Genomic DNA, 13,056 nt, shown 5'->3' with positions numbered 1-13,056 from the left:
TAGAAAAGATCATGATTTTGGATGGGGAAGATATGAGATGGTGGTGAACAGCTGTTTTGAAGACCTGGAGGTCTTTATCAACACAAGAAAAAAAAGAGGAATGAAAGAGTGCAGGTGAGCAGTGATTCTTGATTTTGGTAGTTTTACCAGAAGGGGGTTGCTGGCGGACCTTGAGTGCCCTGCAGAAATGTGGGGGGGGGGACATATCTCAGACAGAGCAGGGTGGGGTGGGGTGAGGCTGGAGAGGAGATGGTAGAAGACACAAAGACCACCGGATCTGCCTGTGGTGAGAGACCCAAAAACTCAGCCTCATCTTTGTCTATGATTGAGGAACTATTTAATTTCAGGAACGACTTGATGTTATATTTTGCATTGTAAAACATGAATCTGAACACGAACCTGTACCTTAGCAGTACTTTGGCTCTGAATTTGAAATTGTACAGAATCTTGTCCTGATCGCACATGTACAGAGAGGAGTAAAGTAATCATTTTAGTCTATGTACCTGTCTGGCACAAACAAAATTGAAAATCATTCCAAACAGGATAATTTTATGTTTTGAGGTATGTTCATAAAGGACACAAACAACAGGCAAGAATAACTAATTTAATGCATTAAATAAGGTGGTGCATGTCCGAATATATTTAAAAGTTCATGATAGACGCTCTCAAAAGGCACCCTCAATGTGACGATGTGTACAGGTGCTGAGTATTTAAGATCCGGATCGTGTTATTAAAGATCTGAGTCCTAATATAAAGGTTTTGTCTTCACAAGAAGAAGAACAACAACAACGCTGAGCGTTCTTAGAGCAGCGTTCACTACACGAGACGCTGCTAAAAACATCCCCATGCATAAGGATTAAATTAATGAGTACAATGTGCATTGTCAAGCAAAAGGTCTTAATGGGTGGTAGTTTTCAATTTAGTACGAGACTCTTGAATGAGCACAGCGTCGGGGCACCCGTGACAAGTCATGAATGTTTTTGTGGACAGAATTAATCATGGACATGTTGTACCTCCATTTACCCTGGACATGTGCAAAATTTCCACAACAACAACAGGAATCAAACCCACACCAGTTTGAGCAATGCAACGAGGTTTTATCCACCCCAGCAGCAAGCCATGCTGCCTCAATAGGCCATGCTGATATGTAAACTAATGTACTTAAGATATTTAAATGACTTCTTCTGAAGGAGCTATAAACTTAACCGGGTAGTTAAACTAAGTTACATGTGAAGGCTCAGACTGTTCATGCTGATAAGAGATTTGCAAAAATAAAAAATAAAAAAAATTAAAAAAAAAACAGTAAAAATTTCAATGAATTTGAGTCAATTCTGACTTCAGTGAAGCCTCATCTTACCTGCTTCCTCACTCTGTCGCCAAGCATCCTCCGTCGGGGACAGCATAAGCAAGGCTAACAGACGGCGATACAAAGACCTGCAAAGACCAATTTATTAAAGTACATTTTAAACCGTCTACTGTTATAAGGTAATATGTACTAGGAAATCAGACAGGTGGAGGCCATTCAGCCCATCATGTCTGCATGAACACCATACTAATTTATCAACACAAGATCCAAGGAAGAAAATGCAAAAAATAAAGTTTTTTAAATATATTTATTTTAAGTTTTTGTATTTTTTTTTTCTTCTTCCCCTCAGGGGAGGGGGCATGGGCTTGATTAAAAAACACACATCAACCTTGACAAGACCCCAACCAACAGCACTCCGTAAAAATGCACACAATCACCTATCAATGCTCAAATTACTGAAAAGTCCTGTCAACATACCATACCCCTCCATCTCCACAACTTCCAGGTACCTACCTCATTCTAATTTAAACTTATCTACTTTTTCTGCTGCCACTACCTTTCCAGGGAGACCATTCCATGCATTAACTACTCTCTGAGTAAAAGTCCCCTGCCTTGTTACAGTCTTAACTCTCTTCTTCTTTACTCTCAGGCTATGGCCTCTAGTCCTATCACTGTCTATCCTGTAAGTTAATTCATCTGCACTTATTTTATCAACACTTCATTATCTTAAACTAGAATGTGAATTCTTGAAATTATATTAAACTAAAATGCGAAAACATTTTAAAGAATTATTGAAATCGGTTTTTTAAAGAGTACAGCATCTGGAAAGATTTCCACCGATTGTTCAGTTTAAACTTGTTGTGCATAAGTTGTGGGGTTTTTTTTGTGCAATAAATGTTTGATGTTAATATTTCAATGACACAACATTATCACTGCAATAATAGTCTATAAACTGTACAAATTGACTGCTCATGATTGAACTCGTCTTCCACAGCCTGCTCTTTTGTAGTTTCCTTTAAGTACCTGCTCTATTGTAGTACTCAACAAACTCCTACTCTAACGTACATGGGGCACTGTATCAAAGGCACAACCATGCCCGCCCCACCCCAGCAAGAATGTGATGCAAATTCACAGGTGTGTGCTGCATTACAAAGAAGAAGAAACAAAAAAAAAAAACTTGCAAAATTGTTTTCCTCTGTAGGAGAAACGATGTGCAAATGGCAATTTACCTTAGCGTACGAACAAGGGCGAATGCTGAGAAAACCCTGGCAAAGTGGACACGCATGCGGCTGAAATGGTCTGCGACATCAAGCACAGCGCGGAAGCTGTTGGACATAGCCGAGAACGTGGCTTCCAGCATCATGCTGACAGAGCCGAACGCATGCACGATGCTCTCAAGAGATTGGAACGCAGGGCGGCTGCTCTCCTCAGCCTGACGTACAAACAGGCTCGAGCTGGGAGGCCGGCTGGACTCGTTCCAGCGGCTGACACCTCCATAACCACCACTAAACAGATCAGGCCACCAACCGTAATGATGAGTAATGATAGTATTAAATATATCTCAAACTACATCATTTGTAAATCACATTGTGTAAAATATATACAAGAAGAGTAAGAATTGTTTTGCCACCGACCGTAATGACGAGTACTGATGGTATTAAATACATCTCAAACTCCATCATTTGTAACTCACATTGTGTAAAATATAAACAAGAAGAGTGAGAATTGTTTTGCCACCGACCGTAATGACGAGTACTGATGGTATTAAATATATCTCAAACTCCATCATTTGTAAATCACATTGTTTAAAATATAAACAAGAATGAGAATTGTTTTGCCACCGACGGTAATGAAGAATACTGATGGTATTAAATACATCTCAAACTACATCATTTGTAACTCACATTGTGTAAAATATATTGTTACGAATTCTGGCCCGCCAGGCGTGCGAGCGATTGCGTAACTCCAATCGCGACTGCGTCGCCCACCCGAACGGACAATTCAGTCGTGACCCTGCTTGGAACTATCGCCAGGAGTTAGTCACGGGTGGGTCTTTCGACCCCACCACAATCGTGCCAATCGGCCACCCACGCAGGAGAGGGTTGTTCGCCAAACTCGACCTACCTAAGTACCTGCGCGGGTAGTTAACCGGGCGATCGTACCTCGCTGCTGGCTGGCCCAGGACACGAACCGCTTAAGCGATCCGTTCCATGCTTCAGTGATAACCGAGCGGTGTTATCGCCGGCCCCGACGGACCTGATTAGTTAACGGATGCTTACACCCTTCTACCAATCCTTCCGTGATGCAAGATGGAACTTTCAAACAAGGGAAAGGATGCAACCAAACGGGGAGCAGCTCGACAAGTACATTTATTGCACACTCAGACAAGGCAAGCACGTATTCACAGCCATACAGTAAGAATGCAATTTACAAGTAAGAGTTACAACCGAATAAAGCAATGTTTATTTACATGCACTTAAACAGTTTCTACTTTACAAGACACGGCGCCACAACACGCATTCAAAGAAAAAGCAAGAAACGACCCCCTCATAGACAAGGGAGTCAGACTGGGCCCATGGGCCTAATGCGCGTGGAACCTTGAGGAGCGGCCAGGTCACCGACACCGAAGGGTCTTACCAGTGCCCTCGTGGTGCGATGGCGTGCAAGTCGCAATGTCAGCATAGCTGCGCCTGGCTTCGTGCCCCTGGTGTGGTCGGCGAGCTCTCTCCGGCACCTTTCCCGTCGGCTTCGAGCTCCATCTCCCAACTCGACTGCCCCGCCGACAATGCAGCTGCCACTCCACTGCTCCCACTCTTCTGTGCTCTCCAGACCCTCCAGACTTGACTTTCCTGCCGACACTCCGCCGTTCCCACTTTTCCGTGCTCTCCAGACCCTCCAGACTGCAACTCTTCTGCGCTCTCCATACTTGACTTTTCTGCCGCGAGCTGCACCGTGCTCGCACTTATATAGCCCGGGGGAGGGGCGTACATGCAAATTTCTGGATCACAGCGGGTTCGGAGGCGGGGCCACACCACCCGATGCTCAGCCATTGGGCGGATGAAAAGGGGGCGTGAAGCATTCCTGATCCGCTTTTTGAGGCGAAAGGAACGCATTCACAGCCCATGGCACGACGTGTGGAAAGAAGGCGGAGGTGGTGGGAGTTTGGTTGTTGGCGGGCGTCGTTTGAGAATGGCGTTGAAGCGATGTTTGCAGGATGGAGTTGTGGAGGTAAAGAGGTGAAGGTGGTGGTGTTTGAGTTTTAGTTGTTTGGGAATGATGTTGGTGGTGGCGATTTGGTTGTTGGGGTAGGATTGGTCCAAAATAATGACAGAGAAAAAAAAAACGGCTAACTCAAAGGATCACAGCCCTGTGAACGTGGAAATTCCCTTTAAACAACGGTGGGGAAATCTAACTACACACATACTTATCGTCATTACTGATCTAAGGACCCTTTATGGTGTATTGCAAATTTCCACAGCTGTAACAATATACAAGAGTGAGAATTGTTTTGTCACCGACGGTAATGACGAGTACTGCTGGTATTAAATATATCTCAAACTACATCATTTGTAAATCACATTGTGTAAAATATATTCAAGAAGAGTGAGAATTGCTTTGCCACCGACCATAATGATGAAAACTGATGGTATTAAATTTATCTCAAACTGCATCATTTGTAAAATATATACAAGAAGAGTGAGAATTGCTTTGCCACCAACCGTAATGACGAGTGCTGATGGTATTAAATACATCTCAAACTACATCATTTGTAAATCACATTGTTTAAAATATAGACAACAAGAGTGAGAATTGCTTTGCCATCGACTGTAATGACGAGTACCTATGGTATTAAATATATCTCAAACGACATCATTTGTAAAATATTTACAAGAAGAGTGAGAATTGCTTTGCCACCGACCGTATTGACGAGTACTGATGGTATTAAATATATCTCAAACTGCATCATTTGTAAATCACATTGTGTAAAATATAGACAAGAAGAGTGAGAATTGCTTTGCCACCGACCGTAATGACGAGTACCTATGGTATTAAATATATCTCAAACTACATCATTTGTAAATCACATTGTGTAAAATATAGACAAGAAGAGTGAGAATTGCTTTGCAATACATGTTCCCTACCGGTCCCAATGAATGTTCGTTTATTTGGACGGAGTATAATGGTGCGTTCGGCGTCGGAAAATAATAAAACTAATAATCATAAAAAAATAACCCGACATGCGTCCCGCTTATGTTCACATATAATACATTATGGAATAAATCTGGGATCATTCCAATTGCACTGGGCCATGGACTCACAACCAGGCCTAAGACCTGAGGCCTGCCAATCTGTGCTGCTCCATGCAATGGCTGTGCATGATTTTTTTGGGGGTGGAGTCAGGCCAGCTGTCCAGCCAATGAGTGTAAAGCAGTGGAGTCTGGGCAGCCAGACATTGACCCATGTATAATATGTGATATTATTGATGTCTAAAAATGACATAACTATGTAAAAAAAAAATGGACGAAATGCCCTGAAACTCGAACTCGGCCTGTAAGTTATAGTGATAAAACCATGCACCAAGTTTCAGTTAAATATGTTAAAGGGTATGTGGGGGAGTCAGAAAAAAACACAACTGGGACAGACGGATGGCAAAACCTATAGTCCCCTAGGGTGAATCCGGTAGGGGACGAATAAAATCTGGTTTTTACCTCCACCACCGAAGGTGAAGGAGGTTATGTCTTCACTCCTTTCTGTCTGTCTGCGTGTGTGTACAGAATATCTCAAAAGGTTGTGGACGGATTCAGACGAAACTTGGTGGACAGGTTGGGTGTGCCGCAAGGACAAATTGATTCGATTTTGGTGAATATCCGAATGCGGATCCAGATACGAGAACTGTTTATTTTTTTTTAATGATTCTTCACCATTGAGAGATAGGGCTAAAAATGATAGAGCACAATATCTCAAAAGGTTATGGATGGAATCATCCATAACCTTTTGGATTCTAAAAAGAATCCTTTTGGATTCATAATCTTTTGGATGGATTAAAAAGGTTATGAATGGACGACACTTGCAAGATAGGTCAGGCGTGACAAGGAAGAATCAATTTGATTTTGGTGAAGATCCAAATCTGGATCAGGATACGACATTAAAAAAAAATTTTTAAGGGATTCTTCACCATTGAGAGACGGGTTCAACAACTATACATAGCATGATATCTTAAAAAAGTTGCGGACAAGATATGACAAAACTTGGTAGATGAGTTGGTTTCGGTGATCAGAACAAGCCGATTTGATTTTGGTTCAGGTCCACATCCAGCCTGTTAGTGGGATACAAAACGTAGACCGTTTAACCTGGTAGAGGTATGTGCTTTACCAAATGCCATTCCAGTTATAAAGTGTGACAGACACAGTAGCACAGAAAATGTCATACTGTAATACTTTTTGTTGTTGTTTTTGTATACAAGGTCAAGACTCGTGGTACAGCTTGCCCACTGAATGGATCAGAAGGTAACAGAACAAAAGGACCAGTAGAGAGTGGAGGTACACCAACAGTAGGGTTGAGGGACAAAAGAGGGAGATCTGGACAAATAAGGGATGTGGGGAGGAACAGGGATAGAGGAGGATGCATGGTGTGGAAGAATGAGATGAAAGAGTGTGGATGTTTGTTCCACAAGCAAGGGACGGGGGCAGGGGGGGGGAATAGGAACAAATGAGTGGAGGGAGTGAGCACCGATTGTGGATTTTGGAAGTTTCAACAGAAGAGGGTTGATGGTGGACCACATCCATGCACCCTGCAGAAACCTGAGAGGGGGAGGGAGTGGGGGGTCACAAACGGAGGAGACGCGAAACTTTTGGCAGAGACGAGAAAGGAACAAAAGAAGGTATGACAAGAAAAAGAGCAATCAAAGAATGCAGACCCTCACCAGGACTTCTTTTGTGTGATGTTTGTGTAGTTTTGTGGAATGTATTTTGTCTGGTGTTTGTGTTAGCGTTAGTTACGTAATTAATAAGACATAACTAGAACTGCCAATTACAACTGCTGGCAGTGATGGCCCGGTACCAAAACGTCTCGCTTTGATTGGACACCTGACCCTGACCCATGATGTGTTTTTTATTATTATGCAATTGAATTTAGAATGGGATTAAAATAAATTCAACTCAAATCAAATGGAAGACCAAATAGGTACATTCCTGCATTGGAGCAATCAGAAGGAACCCAAACAAGCAAAAAGCAAAGATGAAATTATCAGGAGGAACCTGGAGAGGATTCACATTTCAGCTGCTACTCCTCCACCCTCAAACCCAACAAGGCACAGCCAAGTGAGCCTTATTCAAAATTAATAATAATAATAGACAAATAAATAAAAAGAACCCAAATCAAAAAATATATATTCTAGTTACCAGACCATGTGGCTGATAAAGTTGAAATTTAAAACTTGTATTCCCCATTACTATGAGATAATAATTGTGAACCTTCACGATCGATCGATTTAACGGTTCCAGAGAAAACATCATTTAATATTTTTCTTCAATCCAATATGGCTGCCAAACCACGTGACCCATCAGTCAATTATTACTTAATAAACTTGTACACCCATGGCTTGGGGAACATTTGTGTGAAGTTTCCCCTCACTCTGTCCATCTGTACTGAAGAATATATTTTAGGTTTTTCGAGCAACTATAATATGGCTGCCAAACCATGTGACCTATGACATACGTGTGAACCTTTTGTTCTTCATGGACAGGCAGTCATATGTGTAAAGTTTCACCTCGATCTGTTCGGCCACTTCAAAGAAGAATTTTGAAGGTTTAATTAATACTAGTACGTGCAAAAAAACAAAAACAAAAAAAAACAAAAAAAATTCAAACCGTGAGCCAAAAACAACAACCGCACATTCCGTTCCTTCGCTCTCGCGTGCCCATACATGCAAACCCCAAAAAAGAAAAACTTTCAAACAACCACACAGGCCGTTCCTTCGCTCTCGTAAACGACGACTAGATTAGGGCATTGTGTTTATCTATAAATGCGGATAAGAAATCAAGAAATTATGAGAATACAGTAAGTCATCACTATCCGGAAGTGGTGCGTGCCCGTACGGAATGTTCACATGCATTGAGAGATAGGGCTAAAAATGATAAAGCACAATAGCACGTGTAGCGTCGCGTGCCAAGCGAGCAGCTCGTTCTTCATCCGTTTCTTCTGCACGACGCCTTGCCTCGTGTCCAGTGTTGTCTGCCAAGCGAGCAGCTCGTTCTTCATCCGTTTCAGCTGCATGACGCCTTGTCATGCGCGCAGCTCGTTCTTCATCTGTTTCAGCAGCACGACGCCTTACCTCACGTCCAGTGTTGTCTACCAAGCGAGCAGCTCGTTCTTCATCCGTTTCTTCTGCACGACACGCGTGTAGTGCGCGTGTCAAGTGAGCAGCTCGTTCTTCATCTGTTTCAGCAGCACGATGCCTTGCCTCGCGTCCAGTGTTGTCTGCTAAGCGAGCAGCTCGTTCTTCATCAGTTTCAGCAACACGACGACTTTCCTCGCGTCCAGTGTTGTCTGCCATGCGAGCAGCTCGTTCTTCATCCGTTTCAGCTGCATGACGCCTTGTCACACGTGTAGCGTCGCGTGTCAAGTGAGCAGCTCGTTCTTCATCCATTTCTTCTGCACGACACCTTGTCACGCGCATAGAGTCACGTGTCAAGCGAGTAGCTCGTTCTTTATCAGATTTCATTGCGCGTGCACGACGCGCAGCTTCGTTTCTTCGCTCTCGTAAACGACGACTGGATTGGGGCATTGTGTTTATCTTTCTATAATTTATCGAGAAAGTACAGAAATCGAGAAAGTACAGAAATACAGCAAGTCGAGAAAGAGGAAAAAAAAATAAAAAAATAAAAAATAAAAAATAAAAATAAAATAAAAAAAAATCGAGAAAGAATGCAGCAAGTCGTCACTATCCGGAAGTCCGGAAGTTAAGTCCTCACTGTCCAGAACTTCGCATATCGCAGTTACGATTATGCGCAATTTAGTTTTAATGGCCAATTATTCAATGAGCGCCAACGTATTTTGCCTTTTTGCAATGTCATCGCAAGGAAAAACACAAAGAGAAGAGAAGCCGTGGCCGTACGCGCAAAAAAAAAAAAATTCAAACCTCGTGCCAGAAAAAAAAAAAAAAAAAAAAAAAAAACAGGCCACGCCTACGCAGCACAGTGTCCTGTTATTGGTTTGGTAAATAAATGGCCATAACTTGTGAAGCACTTGTCCGATTAATATCAAACCTTGAAAAGGCACATACTGAGGTCCCAGCAATATACCTGACAAGTTTCAATTAGACGGACCAGTGGTTGTCGAGAAACAGCGGTCACACACACACACACCTAAAATTATAGATAGAAGAGATATAGATAGATAGATAGATAGATAGATAGATAGATATATATATATATATATATATATATATATATATATATATATATATATATAATAAAATAAAATGACCGTTTTTACAGCCATTTTTCCCTGCTGTGCAGGGGTTAGCTTTTTCTTGAGGCAATGTTTTATGGCCGGATGCCCTTTCTGACGCCCACCCTGGTCGCCTCTTACGACACACAGGGATATGGTACACCAATTCTAACCGGGGCATACACTGGGACCAGTACACTGGCACTCATTTCACCGACCTCGGAAGGATGATAGGCTGAGTCAACCCCCTGGTGTTAATTCAGCAGCCAACGGGGCTTGAACTCAGGACCCTGGGATCCCAAGCCGCCACCCTAACCACTAAGCCAACACCAGGCTCATATATATATATATATATATATATATATATATATATATATATATGTATATGTATATGTATATGTATATACACATTGTTACGAATTCTGGCCCGCCTGGCATGCGATCGGCCGTGTACCTCTAATGGCAGCCGCGTCACCCACCGGACGGCCAATTCAGTTGTGACCCTCCTGGAACGATCACCAGGAACCAGTCAGGGGTTGGGGTTTAACCTCACCACAACACAGTCCGCATTCCACCCGTGCGAAATAGGGTGAATCGCCGAATGTCGATATACCTAAATACCCGCACGGGTAACCTACCGAGGGGTTGCACCACGCCGCAGCTCGGCTTAGGACACGAACCGCTTAAGCGGTTCGTTCCGTGCTACAGGGATAACCGAGCGGTGTTATCGCTGACCTCGACGGTTCAGATTCTTCTTTACTCGGGTGTTCAAAAGCCACTACTCATTCCACGATGCAGGATGGCACTTTCAATTTGGTGAAAGGAGGACACGACGAACGGGATACGTTGCACACAAGGACATTTATTATAAAGCACATATTGCACACACAGCACAAGCAAGGAATCATGCATGTATTTACAAGCAAGGCAAATAAAAAGCAATACAACCGACTACAATGAGAATGTAATGCACTTAACAGTTGTTACTTAACAGGACACGGCGCCACAGCATGCATACAAAAACAACATGAAAACCCTCCGCATAGGCAGGGAGGTAGACGGGGTTCGTAAACCTTTATGGTCGTGGGCCGTGGATGACCGAAAAGGCCCGCGAGACCGTGCTGGTTACCTGCCCCTCGAGGTGTGACGGTGGGCAGGTCGCGACGCCTTGTTCCCATGGCAGCTAGCGTAGCAGCGCCTGCTCTCGGGCCTTTGCGATGATGTGGTCGGTGAGTTCTCTCTGGCGTCCCTCGCCAGACGCGCAGATTCGCACCACACAGCGGGCAGGGCTGCGCCTCCCATCTGCGTCTCCGAGGCGTCGCCCGGACTCGCCACCGGCCCGCGCCTTCACCGACCGACGAGAGAGCCTGACCTCGACCACCAAGAGAAAGCTCGAAGATGAAGCGAGAGGATGACGTCCACCAAGAGAGTGAGTAGAATCCAACACGACCCCGACAGAGAGAGCGAGCCCCGCGTGCGGTCCACCTTATACAGCACGGGGCTCCACCCTTCTCTCCTCCCCGTTTTCGGCTCCGCCTCCCTTCGAGTAGGTTCGCAAAAAGGGGCGTTCCCTCACCCCGACCGCCTCATGCTGTGCATCCAACAATCGGCGAAGAGCTGCCCTCCCCCTTTCCTTCACACCAAGCGCGGGGAAAATAGGCGGGGAAAAAAACCTCACAGGCCTCATAAGAGCTTTTGTTCTGCCAATCCTTCTCGGACGGTTTCCGACGCGGAAACCGTCCTACCGTGGTCCGCGGAGGATGTCGTTCGTAAGCGGGCGTAGTGGCGAAGATGGTGGTGATCGTTGTGGGGTGGTGTGAGCATGGTGGGCGTTGTGGCGTAGTTGGTGGCAGTTGGCGTTTGCGTGGAGGTTTGTGGCAATGGTGGCTCAAAATAACGATAAATAAAGAAAAACGGCTATCTCAAAGGGTCGCAGCCTGGTGAACCCGAAGAATCCCTTTAAACAATGGTGGGGACATATCTGAACACTCACTTACCGGCATAGCTAATCTAACGACCCTTTATGGTGTATTGCGAATTTCCACAGCCGTAACAATATTATATATATATATATATATATATATATATATATATATATATATATATATATATATATATATACATATACATATATACATATACATATATAGATATATATATATATATATACATATATACATACATATATACACACACACACACACACACACACACACACACACACACACACACACACACACACACACACACACACACACACACACACACACACACACACACACACACACACACACGTATATATGGCTGCCATATCCCGTGACCGATGACATCTTTATTTTTTCTATGGACCATTATATACTGTTGTGGTTACCAAATTCGCAAACCACCATTCAGGTCCCTTAGGTGAGATATCTCGGTAAGTATATGTGTAGTTAGGCCCAAACCCGTTGTCTAGTGGGAATACATGACATTTATGCGTGCTGCGACTCTTCAAGATAGCCGTTTTTCTTTTACTATCTTTATTTTGGACCAACCGCCATTGTTACCACCACCAATCACAACATCAACCACCAACCACAACGCCGCTTCACCACAACCGCCACGACCTTCACGTCACACCTCGCAACCGTCGCATCGCCACCGTTCTTGCGCCGCTTGTGGGTACCGGTGTTGGACTCGTGCAGGGCGCGCGCCGAACAGCGTGTACAAAACCACGGATTTTCCACTTCAAAAACGGATCAAAAACGACACACGCCCACTTTTGTTCCGTCCAATCGGTGAGCGAGGCGGTTGGCCCCGCCCCCAGGGCGTTGGAGGGCGATCGATATATGCAAATTTATGGATCAAAAAGCATTCACGCCCACTTTTTCTCGGGCCAATGGGGAGCGAGGTGAAAGGTCGAAGGGAGGGGGTCAAAGATGAGAGCGCGAAGCCACGGGGCTGATATAAGCGACCGCGTTCGTCAGTCAAGTGAATAGAGAGTTAAGACTTCGCGGGCGGTGGAGTTGGGAAGAAGAAGCAAGAAGGAGTTGGTCGTGTGCGTTGGAGTCGGAGCAAAAGGGGACGGAGCTGTGGAGAGGCGGCGAGGGCAGACGAGGGGGTGCTCGCGTCGTGCAGGGAGCTGCACACCAGGGAGGCCGACGGCGCGACCTGGCCGAGGTGGAGTCGCTCGTCGCGGGACTCGAGGCAGAGTGGAAATCCTCTATACCCCGAGCATCAGCAACCCCCTCCTGTTTCCCCCCGCGCTGAGATAGTGCGACCAAGGGGGCCCCTTTCCCACCCCCTACCAGACACTGCCC

The 13,056-nt window shown here is 44.6% G+C and overlaps 1 protein-coding gene across 1 annotated transcript in view; it reads right to left on the bottom strand.

Moving 5' to 3' along the window:
* Window positions 1-13,056, bottom strand: part of PEX13 (peroxisomal biogenesis factor 13) — a 36,158-nt gene that overhangs the window by 11,057 nt on the left and 12,045 nt on the right. Inside the window, exons 3-4 of the mRNA XM_085869478.1 lie at window positions 2,536-2,811; window positions 1,358-1,434 (exon numbers count right to left, since the gene is read on the bottom strand). Of these exons, the coding sequence (XP_085725604.1) occupies window positions 1,358-1,434; window positions 2,536-2,811 (353 nt within the window). The remainder of the gene's footprint in view (window positions 1-1,357; window positions 1,435-2,535; window positions 2,812-13,056) is intronic.

This window comes from Eptatretus burgeri, chromosome 2 (genome assembly GCF_056783735.1).
Source record: "Eptatretus burgeri isolate ZD-2024b chromosome 2, Ebu_testis_v1, whole genome shotgun sequence".
Classification (NCBI taxonomy): Eukaryota; Metazoa; Chordata; class Myxini; order Myxiniformes; family Myxinidae; genus Eptatretus; species Eptatretus burgeri.
Note: the sequence above shows the minus strand (reverse complement) of the source record. Positions and strands in the feature narration are given on the sequence as shown.